This window comes from Strix aluco, chromosome 1 (genome assembly GCF_031877795.1).
Source record: "Strix aluco isolate bStrAlu1 chromosome 1, bStrAlu1.hap1, whole genome shotgun sequence".
Lineage (NCBI taxonomy): Eukaryota > Metazoa > Chordata > Aves > Strigiformes > Strigidae > Strix > Strix aluco.
In genome coordinates, this window is record NC_133931.1 from 34,917,659 (window position 1) to 34,937,042 (window position 19,384).

Consider the following 19,384-nt stretch of genomic DNA (forward strand, 5'->3'; position numbering starts at 1 on the left):
TACACAGGCCTGCCTCTCACACCTTTCACCGCAGAAAAGCAAATGTTCCTAGGGCTGAGCTCCGGTAGGCGTGTTCAGGGGACTGGGCAGTCTGCCCTCCTCTATAAGTTAGGAGCAGTCAAGAAGTCAAGGTTCAGTAAGGTCACTTAGGGCTGGAGCTTATTTGGTCAGTTACAGCTATTATATCTCTGTCATTTCGTGCTCTGCATGACAAATAAGCCTGATACTTCTTTAATTCATTCTTTGCTGCTGTAATGTCATTGGCATCAGTGGAAGTGATGGTTGTGCCACCTGCAACTTCTGCAGAGTTGCTCTTCAGCCTGGTTTGCTCCATTGTAATGGGAAAAACTGGTCTCACTTTTAGGGCTAGAGAGTTGCTGGGGTTTTTTTACAGAAATGCCGCTCGCTTCAGCTATGAGCAACATGCTTAGGTAACATGCAAGAAATAGAATATACCAAAATCAGAGGTAGTGTTCACATGATGCGACTAAAGGACTAACCCATATATCAGATATCTTGATTGATGCTGTTGCTGGTTTCTTCAAGGAATTTTAGTAAGAGATTTGTGGTCAAACTTTTAAGAATCATCTCAGAGAATAGGTATTTTTGTATTAAGCAGAAGACACCTTTACAGTTGGGGTCCTTTTTTTTCCCCATCTGAAATACAGAATGTAGTGAGTTGGGGAAGATTAATTTCCTTCAGAAAATGAAATGTACTGTGGTTTTTGTACCTTGAACTCTTTTAATCCCCTTGTTTATACATATTTGTAGCTGACTGAAAATTGGTTCCTGGTGTGGAAAGTTCTGATGCTCAAAGTCAGCCAAAGTATGTGTTTGGGTATTTAAAAAATGAAAAAACAAAATGTGAAAGAGATCAGAATTTTAGTTTCACCACACAATAGACTTTTCAATTTTTATTATATTTGTTTTGGCTAGTAAATTAGAAGCTGAAGAATAGCTGAATTTGTAGTGGCTTCCTTCCTTCCTTCCTTCCTTCCTTCCTTCCTTCCTTCCTTCCTTCCTTCCTTCCTTCCTAATTGCCATTCCAATAGATTTTCTAGAAGTGATTTTCTCAGACTGAAGTTCCTTTTATCTTTTTTCTTTAGGGTTCTTGTGGAATTTAAAAAATCTCAATATAATATTGATACTTGGAGGTAAATTCTCTAAATTTTGAGACTTAGACCCCACAGGAAATCCTTTGTCCAAAACAGCATATGAAGTGCGCAGTTCACGCTGCAAGATTTTTAGCCCTAGTAACTGAGATCTGTTACCATGGCCCCAGTCTTCTACGTGTTGCAGTTCATATGAACAGAGGGTGTGAAGTCCCATTGATTTTCATGAAAGTACTCATGAATGAAGCAAAGCAGTACGTCATAGATGTTTGCAGATGTGTTTTTGTTTTCGTGCCCTGGGAACAATAGCCGTATTTGTACACCAGAAGAATGTCTGAAATGTTTTTACAAGGAAACCAGATTTACATATGTGTCTTTAACATACTGTGAAATATTTGAAGGAAAGCTCTTCCTTTATTATGACCTGAGAATACCAGCATAGGGAAATAACTGTTTAGACTATGCCAACTGCCAGTTTGTTTTCAAACTCGCTAAACACCAGGCCTCTTTGCTGCTATTTTTTTTCTTCTTTTTTTTCTTTCCCCAATATGTTGTTTTAAAATGTATCGGTGGTATTAGGAGATGTAGTTGAGAGAGGGAAAAGGAACATAAGCCTTGACAGTGTTCCTCGGGGTTTCTGCACACAACACTTTGCACGACATGAGTAATATGTCATGCTGTGTTTAAATGCTTGAAATTGTCACTCAGTCAAATCTCTGAGGAAAACATCGTGAATTATAAACCATGATCCTCCATTCATTGCACGTGCTTATGCTGGGCCTTCAAGTTGCCTGTCAGATTGTTCCCTACAACAATCTGGACTTTGGTGCCTCCTTTAAACTCCCTAGATTTTGTTGAATCTGTGTGAATCTGCAAGCCTACCGGAGCATTTTTTATGGAGGTACTAAGGCCAGATTTGAAACTTCAGTATGTGTAAATTAGTTAGCACCTTACAGTCCTGCCAACAATAGCAATAACAGGCATCGTGCTGTAAGGTTGTGCATTGTTATTCCACAGAGGTCAGTGGCAAATGCATCCTAAACAAAGGTCATCTCTAGTACATATGTTTGTTGATTTCTAAGTAGTCTTCTTTCTAGGTGTGTGCTTATCTCACACTTGAGTCTGAAAAGCATGCAAAAATCGTGATGTAACAACTAATTTGTTAAGCCACAGAAGGTGTGAGTAAAGGATAAGAGCAAGTGGAGTAGTTAAATAGGTCCTTGGCCTCTCCGTTTTTTCACCCAGCATAGTTTAATATTTTAGCCACAAGTAGGCAATGACATTTAGAGCTGTAAGATATACTGAGGGTTTTTTGGGAGGGATAGCACAATGTAACTCTAAGGAGACAGGTTATGAAAGTATACCTTACAGCAAGTTGCCAACAAAATTAAAAGGGAAAAATATACTTTCTAATAGCTCTCAGGTTCAAAATATGAACGCCTTTTCAAGGAAACCAATTAAACACCAGATGGACGGTCAGTAGAAGTTGTGGCTGAATGCTTCTTCAGTTACAAAAGATACCAACCCTAGCTTTTGGAAAATTAATGCTGAACAATGTTATTGGTTTATGGCCAAATACAGTTTTAAATTAGCTTGGTAATTACAGTCTTAATTAAAATTTTAACAGCTGACCCTTGCAGGAACTGCTTTGAACAGTCACCTATAGTATAACGTGAGGCAGGACAAGGTGTGCTTATTGATATATCATTCATATTTATATCTATATAGAGAGATAGGTAAATACTGCATACATTTGTATCTTCCTATATGGGAAAAGCTTTTTTATCATGTCTTATGCTGTAGTATTTAATTATATTGCAATATTAACATACCTTATCTTGCTCATTTAAAGTTTTCTAAAATTTCTTTTGTTGAAGAAGATGATACAGTTAAGACTGATATCATCAGTCAAATTACTGTACAAGTCTCTTGTATCTGCATTCTGGACACCTCCCTCCATATGCCATTAAAATATTTTTCCTTTAAAATGTAAGTTGAAAAATCAAAGAAAATGAGTCAGATTTCTAGCACTTATATCAGAAGCCCTTCCCTTAATGGATTTGTAATGACAGAAGAGATAGTTGTTACCAGCAAGACTGCACAAAATTCCAACTAAACATCTTTGATACTTTCTAAGGACCAATTCAGTATGAATCTTCCATTTTCTCATTGACTGTTTTCTCTTTAGAAGAAGCTGGCATTGGTTGTATTTCCCCAGTAGAAAGAAAAATCAGACAAGTGAGTAGGCAGCACATCAATTGTCCTTGTTTTAGTGCCTGTATGGGCAACAGTGACCACTTCCAATTCTTTCTAGAGAGCAGTGAAAAACACAAGTCCTAAATGAGTTAAGTATTTTTGAGCTTTCCATGTTTATTAATTAAAACAAAATATTGGTAAGAAAAGAGGCTGACCTTGTGTACTTTTATAATATTCCATACTGAAATGAGTTGATTCTGCTTTGAGTCTGCCACTCAAATAGCATAATTATGAGTTGCTGCTCTAATATAATATTGTGGTATAATCAGAATTAGATTTATTATTTTTAAATGAGATTAACTGGTTCAGAATGTTAGACAGATTGTTGTATGTAGCAGTAAGTATACGTAGCCAGATTCTTAGCTCTAGCATATCATTACGATACTAGGGGGATCCCAGATATAACTATGGACAAAATGTAGTTATTTAAGCTCATAAAATATTAATATATTTCTGGGAAATGTCTGTTTAATAAAGAGAAAAATTACAATGTGGTTGTATTTTTGCAGTATTTATGGAATACGTCGTACCAGTGCTTTGTGCTCATGTTTCTATTTGTTCTTCTCCATATGCTGAGTTTTTTAAAATAATCATGTTTCTAGATTCAGCACCCTTACAACCAGTGCAGCGGTAGGTATCCAGGATACAGAGAATGAGAAAGAAACTAAGAAAGTTGTTTGTTTGTGTCAGCAGCCATCTGTTAAAAGAAAAACCTTCCACTTGGTAGAATTTTCTACCAATACAGAATAGTTATGTTATGGAACCTATCTAGTATTATATAATAAAGAAAGCACACTTGGCAAATTTAATTGCATGTAAACATTGAAATATAACTTAGCAGAAGAGGTAATACAGTAAAGCAGTAATTGATAGATAATTGACACGTATGTGACCAAAATAGTATGCTTATACAAAGGAGATCAAATCTCAAAGCAAATGAAGCTGTAAGCTACATCTGAAACTGCAGGTGTTTCACAAATATTTTCACAGAAATTTAGTCAGTCACTGAATTTGACGTTTGATATTTAGTTCTCTGAAGAATAGTTTTTAATAGGTGCTCCAATTAAAGCAGATCAAAATCAAAGAAAGGTATTTTAAAGATTGCTTATTCATCCCTCTGTAAGAATATTCAGACTCAAAATAGCTTTTTTAAAAAAAAAGAAGCAGCGCTAGGTGGGCGAGAGACTTAATTTTGAGGAGCTTAAAGCAGTTCAATGGGAATTAGAGTGAAATGAACTTAAAAAGCAAATTATCTTATATTTGCCAGTTGTGGGGTTCCTGGCACCTTCCTTTGGAATATCTGGTACAAATGGCTCTCAGAGACCAGACGCTGCAGTACGTATCTGGTCAAAAAGCAAATGCCTTTCAAGAATACGTGAAAAAAACTATCTGCAGTAATAATCTGATACTGCTGATTTGTGGCTTAGATACAGCTTTGCATAGATGTCCATGACTTCTCATATTAAATACCATGTTGCTCTTCCTTAGATTGCTGTTTAAAAAAAAAAAAGCAAAAATAGTTATGATTGCAACAATGTAATGTGTTTATGATAGAATGGTGTGCAATATTCTGTTTATTACTGCCTTGTCTTTCTCACATACTGTAGAACAAATGAAAGACAAAAAAAGTGCTAAAGGATTCATGTTTCTGGTGTTTCTGTCACAACGTAATGCAGAATGCAGTGCCATGTTTACAATACTGGGGATACCAAAAAGTGTTGATATCAAGAGTTCATAAAGACTAAGATACACCGAGGTTTCTTTCTTCCATTCAAGTGCATGCAAAAACTTTAAAATATTTAATTTTACAATAGAGGTTTATAACAGTGGATCCAAGGCCCATCTGAAGATAAGACAATTTAGTGGATTGTCAAATATGTCATGACAAGGAGAGATCTGTAGTCACCTTAAACCCAGGATAATGGGACATATACTGCTCCTACATGCTCTTTCTGTGAGCAGCTGGAGGCAAGAGCCGTGAGTGTCCTGTTCCCTCTCTCCCCTCCATCCCTGTCTCCCTCCTCAGCTTACTACATATAATGGGGCTCTGCTTCTGCTGACCTCTCCACCTTAAAAAAAATGTTGACGGAGTCCTGCTTTAGAAATTTCTCTTGAAATTTTTTCTCTGGACAGATCCATTAAAAAAATGCTTGCAATTATAGCTACTGTGTTTTAGTTGCGAAAATAAATTATTTCAGCTGGGAAAGTGAAGGATTTGTTAAGCAGAAAAATAATTTATAAGAAAAACAAGTAACAGAAGTAGTTGTCTACTGTGTCATGGACTGTGATTTTTTTTTTTTTCTTCATTTTTGTTTACCAGACAGAGCTGACAACATAGTGTTGCCTGTAGCATACTGAATGAAGAGTGCTAGGTCTTCTACAGCTTCCTAAATTTAATTTCTCCTTATTACTTTAAAAGGTACATACCAGGGGCAATGGACAGGAGGGATGCGACATGGATATGGTGTACGTCAGAGTGTACCCTATGGCATGGCAACCGTGATCCGTTCACCCCTCCGAACGTCTCTAGCTTCTCTTCGAAGTGAGCAGAGCAACGGCACTGTTCTGCATGACGTCACTTCAGACAGTCCAGCTGGAACAAGAGGAGGTTTTGTGCTCAATTTTCACAGTGATCCAGAAGCCATGGGCATTAAGAAAAAAGGAGGCTTGTTCAGAAGAGGATCCCTTCTTGGTAGTATAAAACTTAGAAAATCTGAATCTAGGTCATCGATATCTAGCAAACGGAGCTCCGTCAGGAGTGATGCTGCTATGAGCAGAATTAGTTCTAGCGATGCCAACTCTACAATTAGTTTTGGAGACGGTGACTGTGATTATTGCCCTATGGAAGACCATGTTGATGCCACCACTACAGAAACATATATGGGTGAATGGAAGAATGACAAGCGCAGTGGGTTTGGTATTAGTGAGCGTTCAAATGGTATGAAATATGAAGGAGAATGGCTAAATAACAGGAGGCATGGATATGGATGTACCATGTTTCCAGATGGCACCAAAGAAGAGGGAAAATATAAAAATAACGTTTTGGTCCGTGGAATAAGAAAGCAACTTATACCAATACGAAACACAAAAACTAGAGAAAAGGTGGATAGAGCAATAGAGGGTGCACAGCGAGCAGCTGCCATGGCAAGAACCAAAGTGGAAATTGCAACTTCAAGGTACGTTATTGCAAAATATATTTGTTCATCACTGAGTTTTCAGAAACAAAAGTGTGTTACACTGTGTGTGAGCTCTTATTGTTGACTAAAGACTCAGAAAGTGCAAGGGTGTAAATGTTGTCTTTAGTGAGTACTTACCTTTCAGTTTCACATCTGTAACTCCACTGACCTTAGTGGCATTACACATAGGAAACTTAGAACTTCTGCTCATTTGAGTAAAGATGTTCATATTATGTTCCATAATATACTGTGACAGTAAACTTCCATCCTCATACATTTCTGTTTTCACTCGAGCTGCTACATTATGCCTTTAAAACTGTTTGAAATATAAAACGAGCAAGGAAATGTAGAGACTGGTTTGGGGGATGCGAGGTGAGGATTGAATGTCTTCCCATAAGCGTGCTCTAGTTACGCTTAACGTGTTGATTTTTGGGGCAGCATCTGAGACTCACTGAAGTTGCCAGTTTGACACTGAGCATCTTAAGATTCATCTGTTTATCTGAGAGACTGTGATATGAACAGCATAAGAATAATGGTCAAGGCTCTTGTGCTTAGAGGCTGTTGATTCGGTAGCCAGAACAATATCTGCGAAAAGAGTTCTGTAGGAGGACTCCTTCGTTTTGGAGCATACTTCTCCTGCAGTGTGAATTCATCTGGATCTTATGATTACCACTTCAAATTGTGGTGGTTGTCCTCTCCCCCCTCCCCTCCCCCCCCCCCACCATGTGTTCAAGATGGGCGAGAAGTGTATGGGTATTAGTAGCAGGGAAAAAATGTCATTTTCATTTTGAATTCCTAACCATCAACAAAGCAGAGTTGTTTGAAATGGAATTTTACAAATTAAATCAGTATAGACAATTTTAATAGGTTTTACTATTAAGTCTGAGAGCTCTTTAAAAAGCTATTTAATTTTTAATGCCTTCCAATAAGTTTCTGTGGCAGTTTCTCTGTTGTTGCTTTTAGTTTGTTTCCTCAGGCAGGCTTTTCTTGAAATACGCTGTGGACCAGAAAAGAGCCCAGAAATGTGCATGAAAGAAAATCTTCATGCTATTTTAGAAAGAGGATGTCACATTACACTTAGAGCTGAACAACTGATTCCTGATTTAGTGTGGTCACTAGTGTGTGCTCAGTGACTATCCTTTTTCTGGCAGTCATAAAGAATACAGAAAAGACCGAAAACTGCGTAAGTGGGAAAGCTCGAATACATGGATGGCTCATACTGAAAAGTAGTTGAGACACAAACATAAAGAATTTAGCATACCGTTAAAGAATGTTTCTGAGCACTGGTCACCTAAGTAACTAGAGGTTAGCATATACTCAATTCTATAAATATATGTAAGGCATTATATGACAGCATACCATATTAGCAAAGCAGATCAGTAATAGCTAGCTTTAAGAAATTACTGGATCCCTTTCATGTTCTGTCAGTACATAATACACCCTAGTTCGGAAAAAATTGAGGTGATGGGATGTGTGGATAGGAGTCACCATTTTGAGTCCGTATAAAGCTATTAAAATCTGTAGTCAGAGACCATTAGGTTACAAGGCAGAGTGTACACACTTCCTCTTTAAGAAGGAATATCTCTCTGAAGTGTTTTGTTTGCTGTTCCTTCCCTTCAATTTTAGGTGAAGGACAGAGTTCAAATTGCTTCTTTTGGAACAGTCCATGAAAACAATGTTTATTTCTTGAAAAAATGTTTTTGAAAGTGCAACAACAGAAGGCATCAGTTGCAGTGTGGCTGTGACTGTGGGCCATTCCTTTGGTTTTTCAGCTGAGAATCTCTCTGAAACAGTCCCATGACTACCAGTATGGATAGCAACACTTCAAATTCATGTTTCCTTTCTTTTAGTAGCCTGGGCACTAACTGTACTGGCACTGAGTCAAAGGCAATGAGACCTGACACGTAGTCAGGCAACATCAGACATAAAGATTACATTGACTTCACTTGTGAGTGCGTGTTGGACTCACCTAGTAAGGATGACACGACCCTTCCTATCTCTCAAGTTTTCAGAACTGCCTTTAGTCTCAACCAGTAGGAGCAAGGCCATGGCATTATGTGAACTAAGGGACTGTCATACTGACAGAGTCAGTAGTGCTGACTCTGTAAGAGCCAGATCATCTAGAAGAGCGTCGAGGAAGAAACTTCCACTTCAAACAGCTGCTAAATTCTAGGCTGACCAGATTGGTACGGTTTCAGGACGAAAGAACTTGCTTCTGTCCCACTGAAACTTGAGGACCAGTACTGGTTTGTGACTACTTTTTTGCCAAACTGATATATTAATAATATATTAATCCTTCAGACAATGGCATTCCTGCAGTGTCTTAGATGAATGTGAGGATGGTGGTCTTGTCCATTTCCTAACAATCACTACTACACAAAAAAGTCCCGAAGGAGTGCCTTTTGCCATTTCTCTAGTGTGCAATACAAAGATGGTTCTGCCCATGTGGCATAACCTCACCGCACAGTGGCCCGTAAAACCATCTGTGTTTCAGACCTGGTAGATGTCAACAACAGTGTGGGCTTACTGTAGATTTCCATTCCATTAATGGAAGAATTCTCTAGATAGACCTTTTCTTACCCCAAAAAGCATCAAATATCTAGGTTTCCATTCCAGAGAGCTACAAACCGTGACTCTCAGCCAGATACCTTCCTTTTCAACACAGCTTTGAGTTGTATGCTTTTCTTCCTGTATTGCTTATTCCCAAAACGTTTGCTCAGCCAAATGAAACCAGACCATACTCCTCTTCATAGCTCCCTGCTGGTCATGACAGGTTTGGCTGATGGTTTGACCTGTGACAGATGTCCACACAGTCATCAACAAGACCAACCACTGTTTTACTTTATATTCCCGATGTCTTTTTATGTCTAAAAGCCCGCCTTAATAATCTGTGTAGTCTTCCTTTATCTAAAATGACAGTTTGATGTACAAAGAAAAATCTAAAAGCTGGGGTTAATAGTGCTTCTCTGAACCTGAATTTACATTGTCTCACCTGACTCAGCCTTTGGGTTTTTGAGGCGTTTGTATTGAGGTGTTTTAGATAGCATTTCTCAAAATATGTCAGATCACAAAACCATGTGATGTATATGAAAGTTGCTGTATCAGGGAAATAGTTACCGGCCTCTGCTACACAGATATATATCCAAAACAGATTATAAATCAACAGTGAATAAAAATGCTCTTAAAATGATAGCACAGCTTAACAGTCTTGATTGTGTATTGTAGTTTTACTAGCTGTATTTAAGACAAAATATTAAGGCATAAATATAAAAATCACAGAACTTGAGGAATTTGAGAAAAATGTTCAATGTTTTTCCTTTTTAAAATATTAAAAGGTTGGGAGTTTTTTTTAATCATTATTTTAGGCAGTAATTAGGTCAAATTAGTCTTTAACCCATTTGTGCTAAAAGCAGTCAGGTTTACTCTATATGCCTTTTTTGGGTCTTGGTGTCTAAAAGGAAAAGCTGCCTTCCAGAAATTTGTAATAAATTCTTTTCTATGTTACTTCAAGCACATATGCAATGCCGCAAATGCTAGAAGATGTACATTTGGAAGAGCCTTTTGGAAGATGTTAAAAAGCCTCAAATGTCTATTCAACCAAGAGTCAAATAGAAGCTTGTTTTGAGGATATCAAATAATTGTCACTGTAGGGATTTTGAACCTCTCTTCATCGCTGTCATGTCTTACTCAAAGGAGGTATCCCTCTGCAGTTCAATATGAACTGGAATTAGAGCACTTCTTTCCTAGTATGAAAATCACTTAAGCTCTTATTAGAGGATCTGTTTATTATATTAACTTTGCCTCCATCAATACTTACTATGGTATAAACTGTAACATTTTTGGAATGAATATTCAGAGTTTGAACATAAACTTAGCTTCTAATACTCAGTATCACTGGGTGTTTTTAAATGTATCAGTCCTGTAAGTAAATATGTAGCAATGGAAGCAGAAGGAGTGATGTTTGTTTAGCTACAAAGCTGCATATACCAGGTTCTTTGTAGAAAAGTCAATATTATGGGTTCAGAATTGAGCTCTTGGAGCTAGGCCTTTTTTGGTTTTCTCCCTTCAGATTTTTTCTAGCTAATGCTCAACTAGAAATTCTCCTTTAAGTCTTGACTGAGGAAAAAAACTTTGTAAGGACACAGAGGGACAAGATAAAAGTATAGTAAGAGTAAGAAATATTATCAGAAGATAGTGTGTGGAGGAAAAGGGAACAAGTAATCAAAAGAAAAAATATTTCCTTGTTGATATTCTCCTTATACTCCACTGATCTTTCAGGTCATAAAACAAGCAAGTTAAAGAATTGTATCTTCTTTTTTTATTCTCTTTTCCACAGAAGCTAAATATTTTTCATTACTCCGAAGTTGTGAGTGAGTTTTAAGTAAGGTATACTGTCATAATATGCTGTGAGAATTTTTGACCACCTTAAAAACAATTTTGTAATGAGTTTTCATTACATGAGCACCTGAGGTTTGGTGAAGGATAATGGTGCCTTTGTATTAGGCACTGCACAAACAAATTACCCTGTCTAGAGACCTTGCAGCCTGGGAAAATGGCAGTACCCAACAAATGGAAAGAAACTGGCAACAGATTGAAAGGACCCAAGATCAAGATAACAGTAAAATTAATATCTTGCAACTAATAACATAAAGCAGTTCCTTCTTGTTAATTAGCTGTCTGTGCTGAGATAACAGTGACTCGCAAGCTTCTAGTCAGGAAGACCTTTTAAGGGGAGCGCTGAAGGGAGATTAACTGGTGTCTTTTCTGCAGCCGTTTCCTTTTCAGAGTAGCTTTTTTAGACAGCTCAATTTTATATTAAACATTTGTGTCCAAGTCCACAGATGCTATGGCTTAGCTTCAGCCTTTTTTTTTTTTTTTAGTAGAAACTACCGAAACTCTGGTTGTGATCCTGTGTCATGAGCAGCCTGCTTTGTTCTGCACAGTTGCGAAGGAGCCTCGAGTTTGTGAAGGGGCCGCAGGAGGAAAGTGCAGGAGGATTGACTTGGTAGCGGTGACCCAGTATAACAATTTTGATTTCATTTGGGAGTCCGCTGCCACACCCTGGACTTTCTTGGGTCCCTGCTCTCCCTCACTGTCATAGTGGCCTCCTGGAACCAGTAGCTGGCTTGTGTAATGTTCGACACTGAGGATGATTTAGAGTGCTCTGATTTACCCTGAGGACGGGCCTGGCGCTGCCCCAGTCTGGGCCTGGGTGCTTAGCGTTGGCTTCAAGTCACTGGGCAGCACCTGCTTCTGAGCAGCACAGTTCCAGTGTCCGCCCCAGGGCATGAGTGTTCACAGTACAGCGTATAGATAAGAAACCAGTGCTTATATTTTTTCATAACCTTAATTCAGAGTAAATTTCACTGTGCTGTGCTGCATTTGGTGGGTTTACGTGGAGTGTGTGGCATGGTCAGGAAGGAGTACTGAATGGTTTAGTAGCCAGTTGCTTAGTTGCGTTCATTGCCTTGTGTGACCAGTGCTCTCAGCTTGACCTGAACAAACTGTGATTTCTAGGGAGAGCTGGAATTATATCCATGTGGTAGTATAGTTTGTGTCCACACTAGATGGCAGCTGCCAATCATTCCAAATGGCACTAAATTCTGTGCACCACACACAGCTTTCCATGATGGATTTAGCTGACTCTACCAATCTCGCTTCACTCAAGAAACTAAACTGGACACTTGCAAGACTAGTGCTTCACACGTCTTTGAGATGCTTTACTTATTATAGCTGAAATATGAACATTGTGTTTAGGAATAGGATCCAACAAATACCAAAGGTATTTATATAAGACTGCTTGCTTTAATACAAACTGCTGCCTTAGGTTCAAAACAAAAGCCGTTTTAATCATTTTACTACATAGTCTATTTGAAGATAACAAATAAAATGCTGTAGTAAAACTTAAAATAAGTCTTCAGCTACTATGGATAGTAATTTTAATGTTAATTTTGCATTCTTTAGAGGAAACCATATGTTCCTTGAATGCTGTGGGAGTTATACCACCAACTTCAGTGGGGCACATTTTCACTCAGATTTCACAAACAACTTCTTGGTAAAAGAATATAGTCTTGGACTCTTCCTCTGTTATTTTCTGGGGAATGAATAGTACATCTGTTTGAAATATACAAATACTATAAACATTGCTACACAGATTTGATTTCTTAGTATTTAATGCAGTAAGATTACGTGGCTGAAAATATGCAAAATTACTCCTGTACTATCCCTCAGCTGGAAATTAAGAAAGCCTCAAATATTTAACTTTTTCATCAAATTACCTATATCCAGATACACCTACCTACAGCTGTAAGTCTGAACAGGGATTTTTTTTTTTTTTAAAAAAGGTAGTTCTGGAGTATAGCCAATCTTACTTTGCGTTTGTATTAGACATAGAATTGTTATCCCAGAGTTGCTTTTCTAACTTGTTGGAGATAGCTAATATAAGATCGAAAATATTCTCTGCTTTCAAAACATAAATGAACCAACACTGTACCACTGCTTTTTAAATAACTATCTAAGAAAGCCTTTTTTTAATATGCAAACCTTTTTGAAATGTTCAGATGAGTAAGGATTTTTTGCCCAGTTTTTAGGAGCTGAATCTTTACAGTGGCAGCCCAACAGATGTATGTGAAAACGCTAATGCTTTTTTTGGATGATACTAAGATACACCAGCAAAAGACTAATATTTTTTTTTGTAGTCAAAGAAGATGAGCTGTTATGCAGATTCTTGCCTTAGTTTTTACACAATATCTCCTTTTTGATCTGTATTACAACAATTGTTCAAAAGCTAAGCCACAAACAACATCTGTCTCTGCTGACTTTCAGGAGAGTTTCTGAGATGGAAATAAATCTCCATTTCAAAAACGATCTGGATTGTTTGTACTGGTTAGTCACATGTGAACCTTAGTGTAAAACTATTGGACTTATTGATTGTTATAAAAATATTCTCAAAAACCAAAAAATTTTATATTTCCACTGTATTTAGTACAACTACATACATATGGCTAGTAGCACTACTCAGGGCCTGAATAATTTACTTGGTGTTTTGCTCAAAGATTTAACCAATTAATACAGAATCTTCCCAGTTTCTTTCTTCAGAGAAATAAGGAAATGTGCTGTCATCTAACTGTAACATTGATGATCAGTATTCTACATTTAGGATGTAGGATGTTTTCCAGTGAACAGCTACAGCAGAAACATAGTCATTTAAATGATTTAGTTAATTCCTCCTATGTTGATCTAATTGTGTATTTTCCAAATAATAATTGATTAGTTTTCTGAAAACTGGTGTAGTTCAATGAGTGATGCTGTTTGTTTGAATACTGATTGATCAGTGATACATAGAATTTCAGTTCATTTTTCTGGTGATTAATACATTTTTCTGTTTTATACATCTAATAGACGTTGCTACATATTTACATACACTGACTTGCTTGCTTTTGCCCTCCTCACTATGCTTTTCCTCTTTTATTACTTTATTCTTCCACAATTCTCTGCTCTCATTGTCTAGGGAGGCAGCGGCACAGTCTCTTTGTGGCTAGTATCCAGTTTCTTCTTATAAGCTTCTCTCCCCTCAAGCCCATGTGAGCGTTTAACATCTGAAACAACGATCAGATGAAACAACGAAGAGCTTATTTCTGAGGTCACCTGAAAGCCACTTACTTTATTTATGAAGTTAGGGTTGCACATCACTCTTACACTTAAATTGAACTTCATTTTCCGTTTAAGAGTGATCAGTGAGTTTTATGCAGCACTTCTTTGCAGTTGTCCCTCAGACTTCTGTAACACTGACGTTCACAAGTTCTGCCACTTAACTGTTCACACCTTTTCTCCAACCTTTATGAGTGTCATGGGTTCTCAGCTGTGAGCCTTGTGGATATCCAGCAGTGAACCTTCTCAGTTGGGAAAAAAAAAAATCTATCCCATTATATTCTGTTTCTGAACTAATTTTTTATTCACTTTAAGCATTTCTTCTCTTTTTTATCTTAATTTTCTCCACTTAGTTTCCAAAGAGTTTCTGGTGAGGAATGCTACACTTTGGTCCTACTACATTAAAAGCAGGGATTAATGGGAAAATATGGTATTACTGTTTTCGACTTGAAAGCCAGAAATTTCCTTATTAGCATCTGGCCAATATGAAATCAGTTAAATGCAAGTTCTCAGCTCTTTTGTTCTGGGAGTTTAAGAAGAAAGGCATATATTTCTCTTTTCTCTTACCACTCTGAATCTGGTAGGCGGCTACTAAGTCCTATTTAGTTACCTTACTGCTATAATGCATCACCTCCACTTTGTGCTTGCCTGAGTTTACTGGCATATATAAGATGTTGGAGAGGTCATTTTATTGCTGCTTTTACTTTGGTTTCGGGTTTTGGGGTGAGTAATTTCAAAGATCTTTCTTTTCTGAATTTTCAGACCACTTCATAAATAAATCTGTTGGATTATGTCAATATTACAGCTACTCAGAAGGACTTAAAATCCAAATGTGGAAACAAGCAAGACTCAAAGATTTCCATTGTAGAGGTGGTCTTTTGGCTGATGCGGACATACATCATGGTTAGAAACTTGATTTCCATAGGGAAAAGAACTAACACCAAGAAATCTTAGTTATGACTAAGCTAAAGTGACTTCATAGGAACTGGCTCTGTGTGTGTATTCAGCCCAAGTTCACTTTTTAAGCTCCATCACTTATAGGAATTTATGATGTCAATTGTATAAGCATTTTAGGAATACCTTGAGGACAACATATTGCCAAGCAGTAAGATACAAAATGTATTTCAGGAATAATAAGGGAACCAAAAGTTAAGAGTGTGAGTCAGCAGATGCCAGTTGTCAGAATGCTTTGTGCAGATGCAGTGGTGAACCACCTGAAGCATTTAGGTGTCTTTTTCTTAAATTTGCTACCTGGAGTCCTGCTTTTACCTTAACATATCTTGACCAAGGGCTTAATTTTGGTTTTACTAAAAATCTGGTAGTTATGGGCATTCTGGAACATTTGTAAATGTATCACCACTCATAGCATTGTTTTGTGCTTCAGAGAACAGTATGTTTCTGGAAATTACAGATAAGCAACAAAGATAGGAATGGCATTTATCAGTTCTATAAATATCAACAGAATAGATCAGCTGGTGACCTTTTCTGATATTCAAAAATGTTTGATTTGTATGGATCTGTTGAAGAAATAGTTGATAGTTTCTGGTGAAGGGGATTTGCCTTTCTTATGGTGGCTAGATTCCTTGTCCAAAACTAATTCATGTTGGCAGATCTAATGTTGCCAGGCATTCAGAGTTTCTTAATGGTGCAGTATACAAGTAGGAATATTGATTGGGTTATATTCGCATTTGATAATGAATTATCAGAAAAAAATCATACTGGATGTTTTACAATCCCAAGCGATGTTTGTTAGGGTATGCCATATCAGTGAAGAGTCTGGGGTTTTTCTAATGTAGAGTTTATGCCCGTTTCAGAAATAGGTTTTGTTTAAAGACCGAAATAGGACAAATAAAAATTAGTTTATATTTTATATGCTCAAAATTTACATCACCTGCAAAAGAATCTAGTCATATTACTTGTTCATAACTGAACTTTATAAAAATTACAATTTTCTGTACTACTACTTGTTATGAAGAAAAGACACAGAGCATTTTCACATCAAAGTCTGTAACTGTGATATGCACAGATGCAATGCATTTCTGATGGAGAAACTGCTTATTTAATCTCCTGGGATGAACATTTATTAGCAGAAGGATTAGAAAAGTGAATAACACTTAGCTTTTAGCTTTGCTGGGTCTGTGGACAATGAATGCAGAGAGCAATTAGTCACAATTATGGTTCTGAATAAGTTCACCAAGGAGTTTGTGCTAAATATGATTTGATATTTTCATCAAATTTTAGTTGATCAGAATATGCTCTAAATGGCTTTTAACAGTTCACTCGTAAGTTCCAACTTCAAGATACAATGGATACTTGAGATTTAAATTCATCTGCTCCTTGCACTTATGATGATTAAAAAGCTGTAGAAGTGGTCTTGAGGTCTGTATAATAGTTAAATTGTGAGTGAACTGCTGACGGATATAGTCCCTGCATAACATGATGAACTTTGGCTGTGGACCTTAGTGGTGAGTGGACAGTATGAAAGAGCTGATGTCTCTTTCAAGAAACTTGGAATACAGTACAAATATGTAGGCTGTCAGAAATCTCTGACGCTTTGTTGTACACCTAGATTTTTGCTGTTTTCCAGCAAGGATAAAGCCAGACTGAAATCCTTTCGATATAGGACATTTTGAACCAGTTTAAAAAATACTTCTGGTGTGGTTTGCCCCTCATATTCCCATGATTTCAGTTTAAATATGTTTTGTTCCTTCCAAGGTTAATATGAAGTAGAATATAAGGGGAAATTAATAGAAAGATTCTGTTAATATCCCCAATAGAAAGCATTGTAAACCCACTTTTTCTTAGTTTTCATAGTCATATTTTTCTGTGAAATATTTTAAATATGGTATCAAGAATTTATTACTTAACATAATAAGCATTTAACATTAATGCAGCAACACTGTAGTAAAAAGGAGCTGAAAGAAAAAATGGAAGTCTTGAATTTTAAAGGTATTATAAAATTATATTAGTATCTCTTTATGGTTGCTTTACTGTCCATTTTCCAAAAAGTACTGAATTTTTTTCGAAACAGTAGAAATTGCTTCAGGATTCCCATGTAGTATAAACTTCATATGCCACTGAAAAATTGCATACACATTTAATTTTCTATTTGTGTGGTTATCTTGAGGTGTCATCAGCTTGTTTTGCGTTATGGGATTGCTGTTTGAAGCGTTTTTGTGAAAGTTTTCCTTCTTTGTTTTAGCTCTTCGGTTCAGTTCTTTATGTATTGTCATTTATTCCCTATCACTGATAAGCCTTGCTTAGGAATGGACACTGTTAAGAATAATTTCAGATACTTTTTTATTTTCTAGAAAATGTAAATTCCTTGTCAGTATCCCCATGTTTGACCCTGTTATTGCTATCAGCGTAATGCATTTTCTTCTCTTCGAAAGAAATGCATTAGATGGATTAGCAAAGCACTAAAAATATCTTTGCTTAACCATCAAATTATATAACCATCCGATTTCTGTTGGCTGCTGGTCACATGCTGTGGTGCATTTTAGAAATCTGCATTTTACAGCACATCAGTTGAAAAAAGTTTTTGGTTTACATCAGATCTTCTTTCAGAGTTTCAAATATATCTTTTATTTTTTTATCATTTTTCATTCAAAAGGTTAAAAGTAGGATTTACTGAAAGCTTCTGATAACTATTGTCACCTTCAAAATTTGAAAATGCTGCTGCTTTTATACAATATATTCCTTTTTTCCTCACTCTAGGGCAGTATGTCTGATGTTTTCTTTGGGTTTGTCTTTGGCCGTTTGTTGTTTGTTTTGGTAGGGAGGTATTTTTTAATGAATACTAATTTGGATCTGATCCACTGCTGAGGGCCATGGTACTTTGAAATAAGATAAGTAATTTTTCTGAAAAGCTCTTTATATATGCAAGAGCAGATTTGGTCACAATGACCAGTTGAGGAGCTAAGCGTCATCTTTTTTTCTACACTCTCTGTATCATTTGAAATAAAGGATTTTCTTGTTAATCTATTCCAGAGACCTCTGTAAGGAGAGAGCAAGAGGAAAATTGTTAATCTTCCCTTCGATTAATTAAATCTTTGTAATTTCAAGATATTTCTCTATCTTAAAGTTCTAGAGTGCTTTATCTCTCAGTACACTATTCCAGTACTTGACTGTATAAACAGACCTAGTAGTAAATTGATGCTATAACTCAAATTCTCTTTGCATTGGTGAATGAACAAGAAAGAGGCTCAATTTAAGCATGTAGATGAAGACTGACATGCTCATCAAAAATGTTTGTGATGAGATAACTCTGTAGACTGATGCCTTTTTTTAATTTCTTTATGGCAAAAAGATCATGTTGTATTCCAATGGGACTCTTGCCTGTGGTTGGGTTCCCTGCGATAGGGCTGCAAGATTTTGTTTTTTGCAAATGTGACAAGACAAGTCTGCTTGTATCCTAAGGTCAACCAAGTGTCACCTTAGTCTGCAGTTAAATACTTTCCTGCTGTTTGTTTTTCTATTGTGTAGCTGTAATGAAAAAGAAAAAACTGAATGCATGAAAAAAGGAAATGATGCCATCTGAGCAATCACTTTGCATGTAAGGGAAAAGACTCTACGTATAATCAGCTGACTAAAGGGCATGAGAACATCCTGAAAGGTAATTGGGCACCTTTTGTAGAAATACTCTGATACATCCCATTAACTTGTTCACTGTTGCTCAGAAACAATGCCTATAGACAGAGGCACAATACTAGGCGTTTCTCCCTTTACTCAGTGCCAAAAAATGCAGTTATCGTAGTATACTGCATCATCTTTAAAGCTACTATTGTTTATGTACTACTTCTGGAAGAGTATGTACACAAAGAGTTTAAACTTTCCTCAGCAAGCTTTTTTGTGCTTTCACCCATGATGTTCTTTACAAGTGAGTGGGAGAAGCCTATGCTTTTTTCAGACCCTTCTCAGAGTTCATCTCTGCAGTCATGTGTCTTGTAGAGTACGAGTAGAGAGCTGAAGTTGCTACTATTTGTTTCTGATTGAACAACTTACTATTGCTCTTCTATTCGCTCTCACTCCATTCTGTCTGGAATATTTGTCTCCACATGTTTCATCTCATCATTTAAGTTGTACGGACTCTGGGGCCTGTTCATTATATATGTTTTAAATGACTGAAATAGTAGAACCTAGTCTACTTGTCATTATGCAAGCGTTAGCAAATATATGCGCTAATAACAA

General features: G+C 36.8%; 1 protein-coding gene across 3 annotated transcripts in view; it reads left to right on the forward strand.

Annotated features, from left to right (window-relative positions):
* Positions 1-19,384, forward strand: part of JPH1 (junctophilin 1) — a 91,542-nt gene that overhangs the window by 1,260 nt on the left and 70,898 nt on the right. For all 3 annotated transcript variants that reach the window (XM_074817261.1, XM_074817269.1, XM_074817278.1), the window contains exon 2: positions 5,788-6,544. In XM_074817261.1, the coding sequence (XP_074673362.1) occupies positions 5,788-6,544 (757 nt within the window). The remainder of the gene's footprint in view (positions 1-5,787; positions 6,545-19,384) is intronic.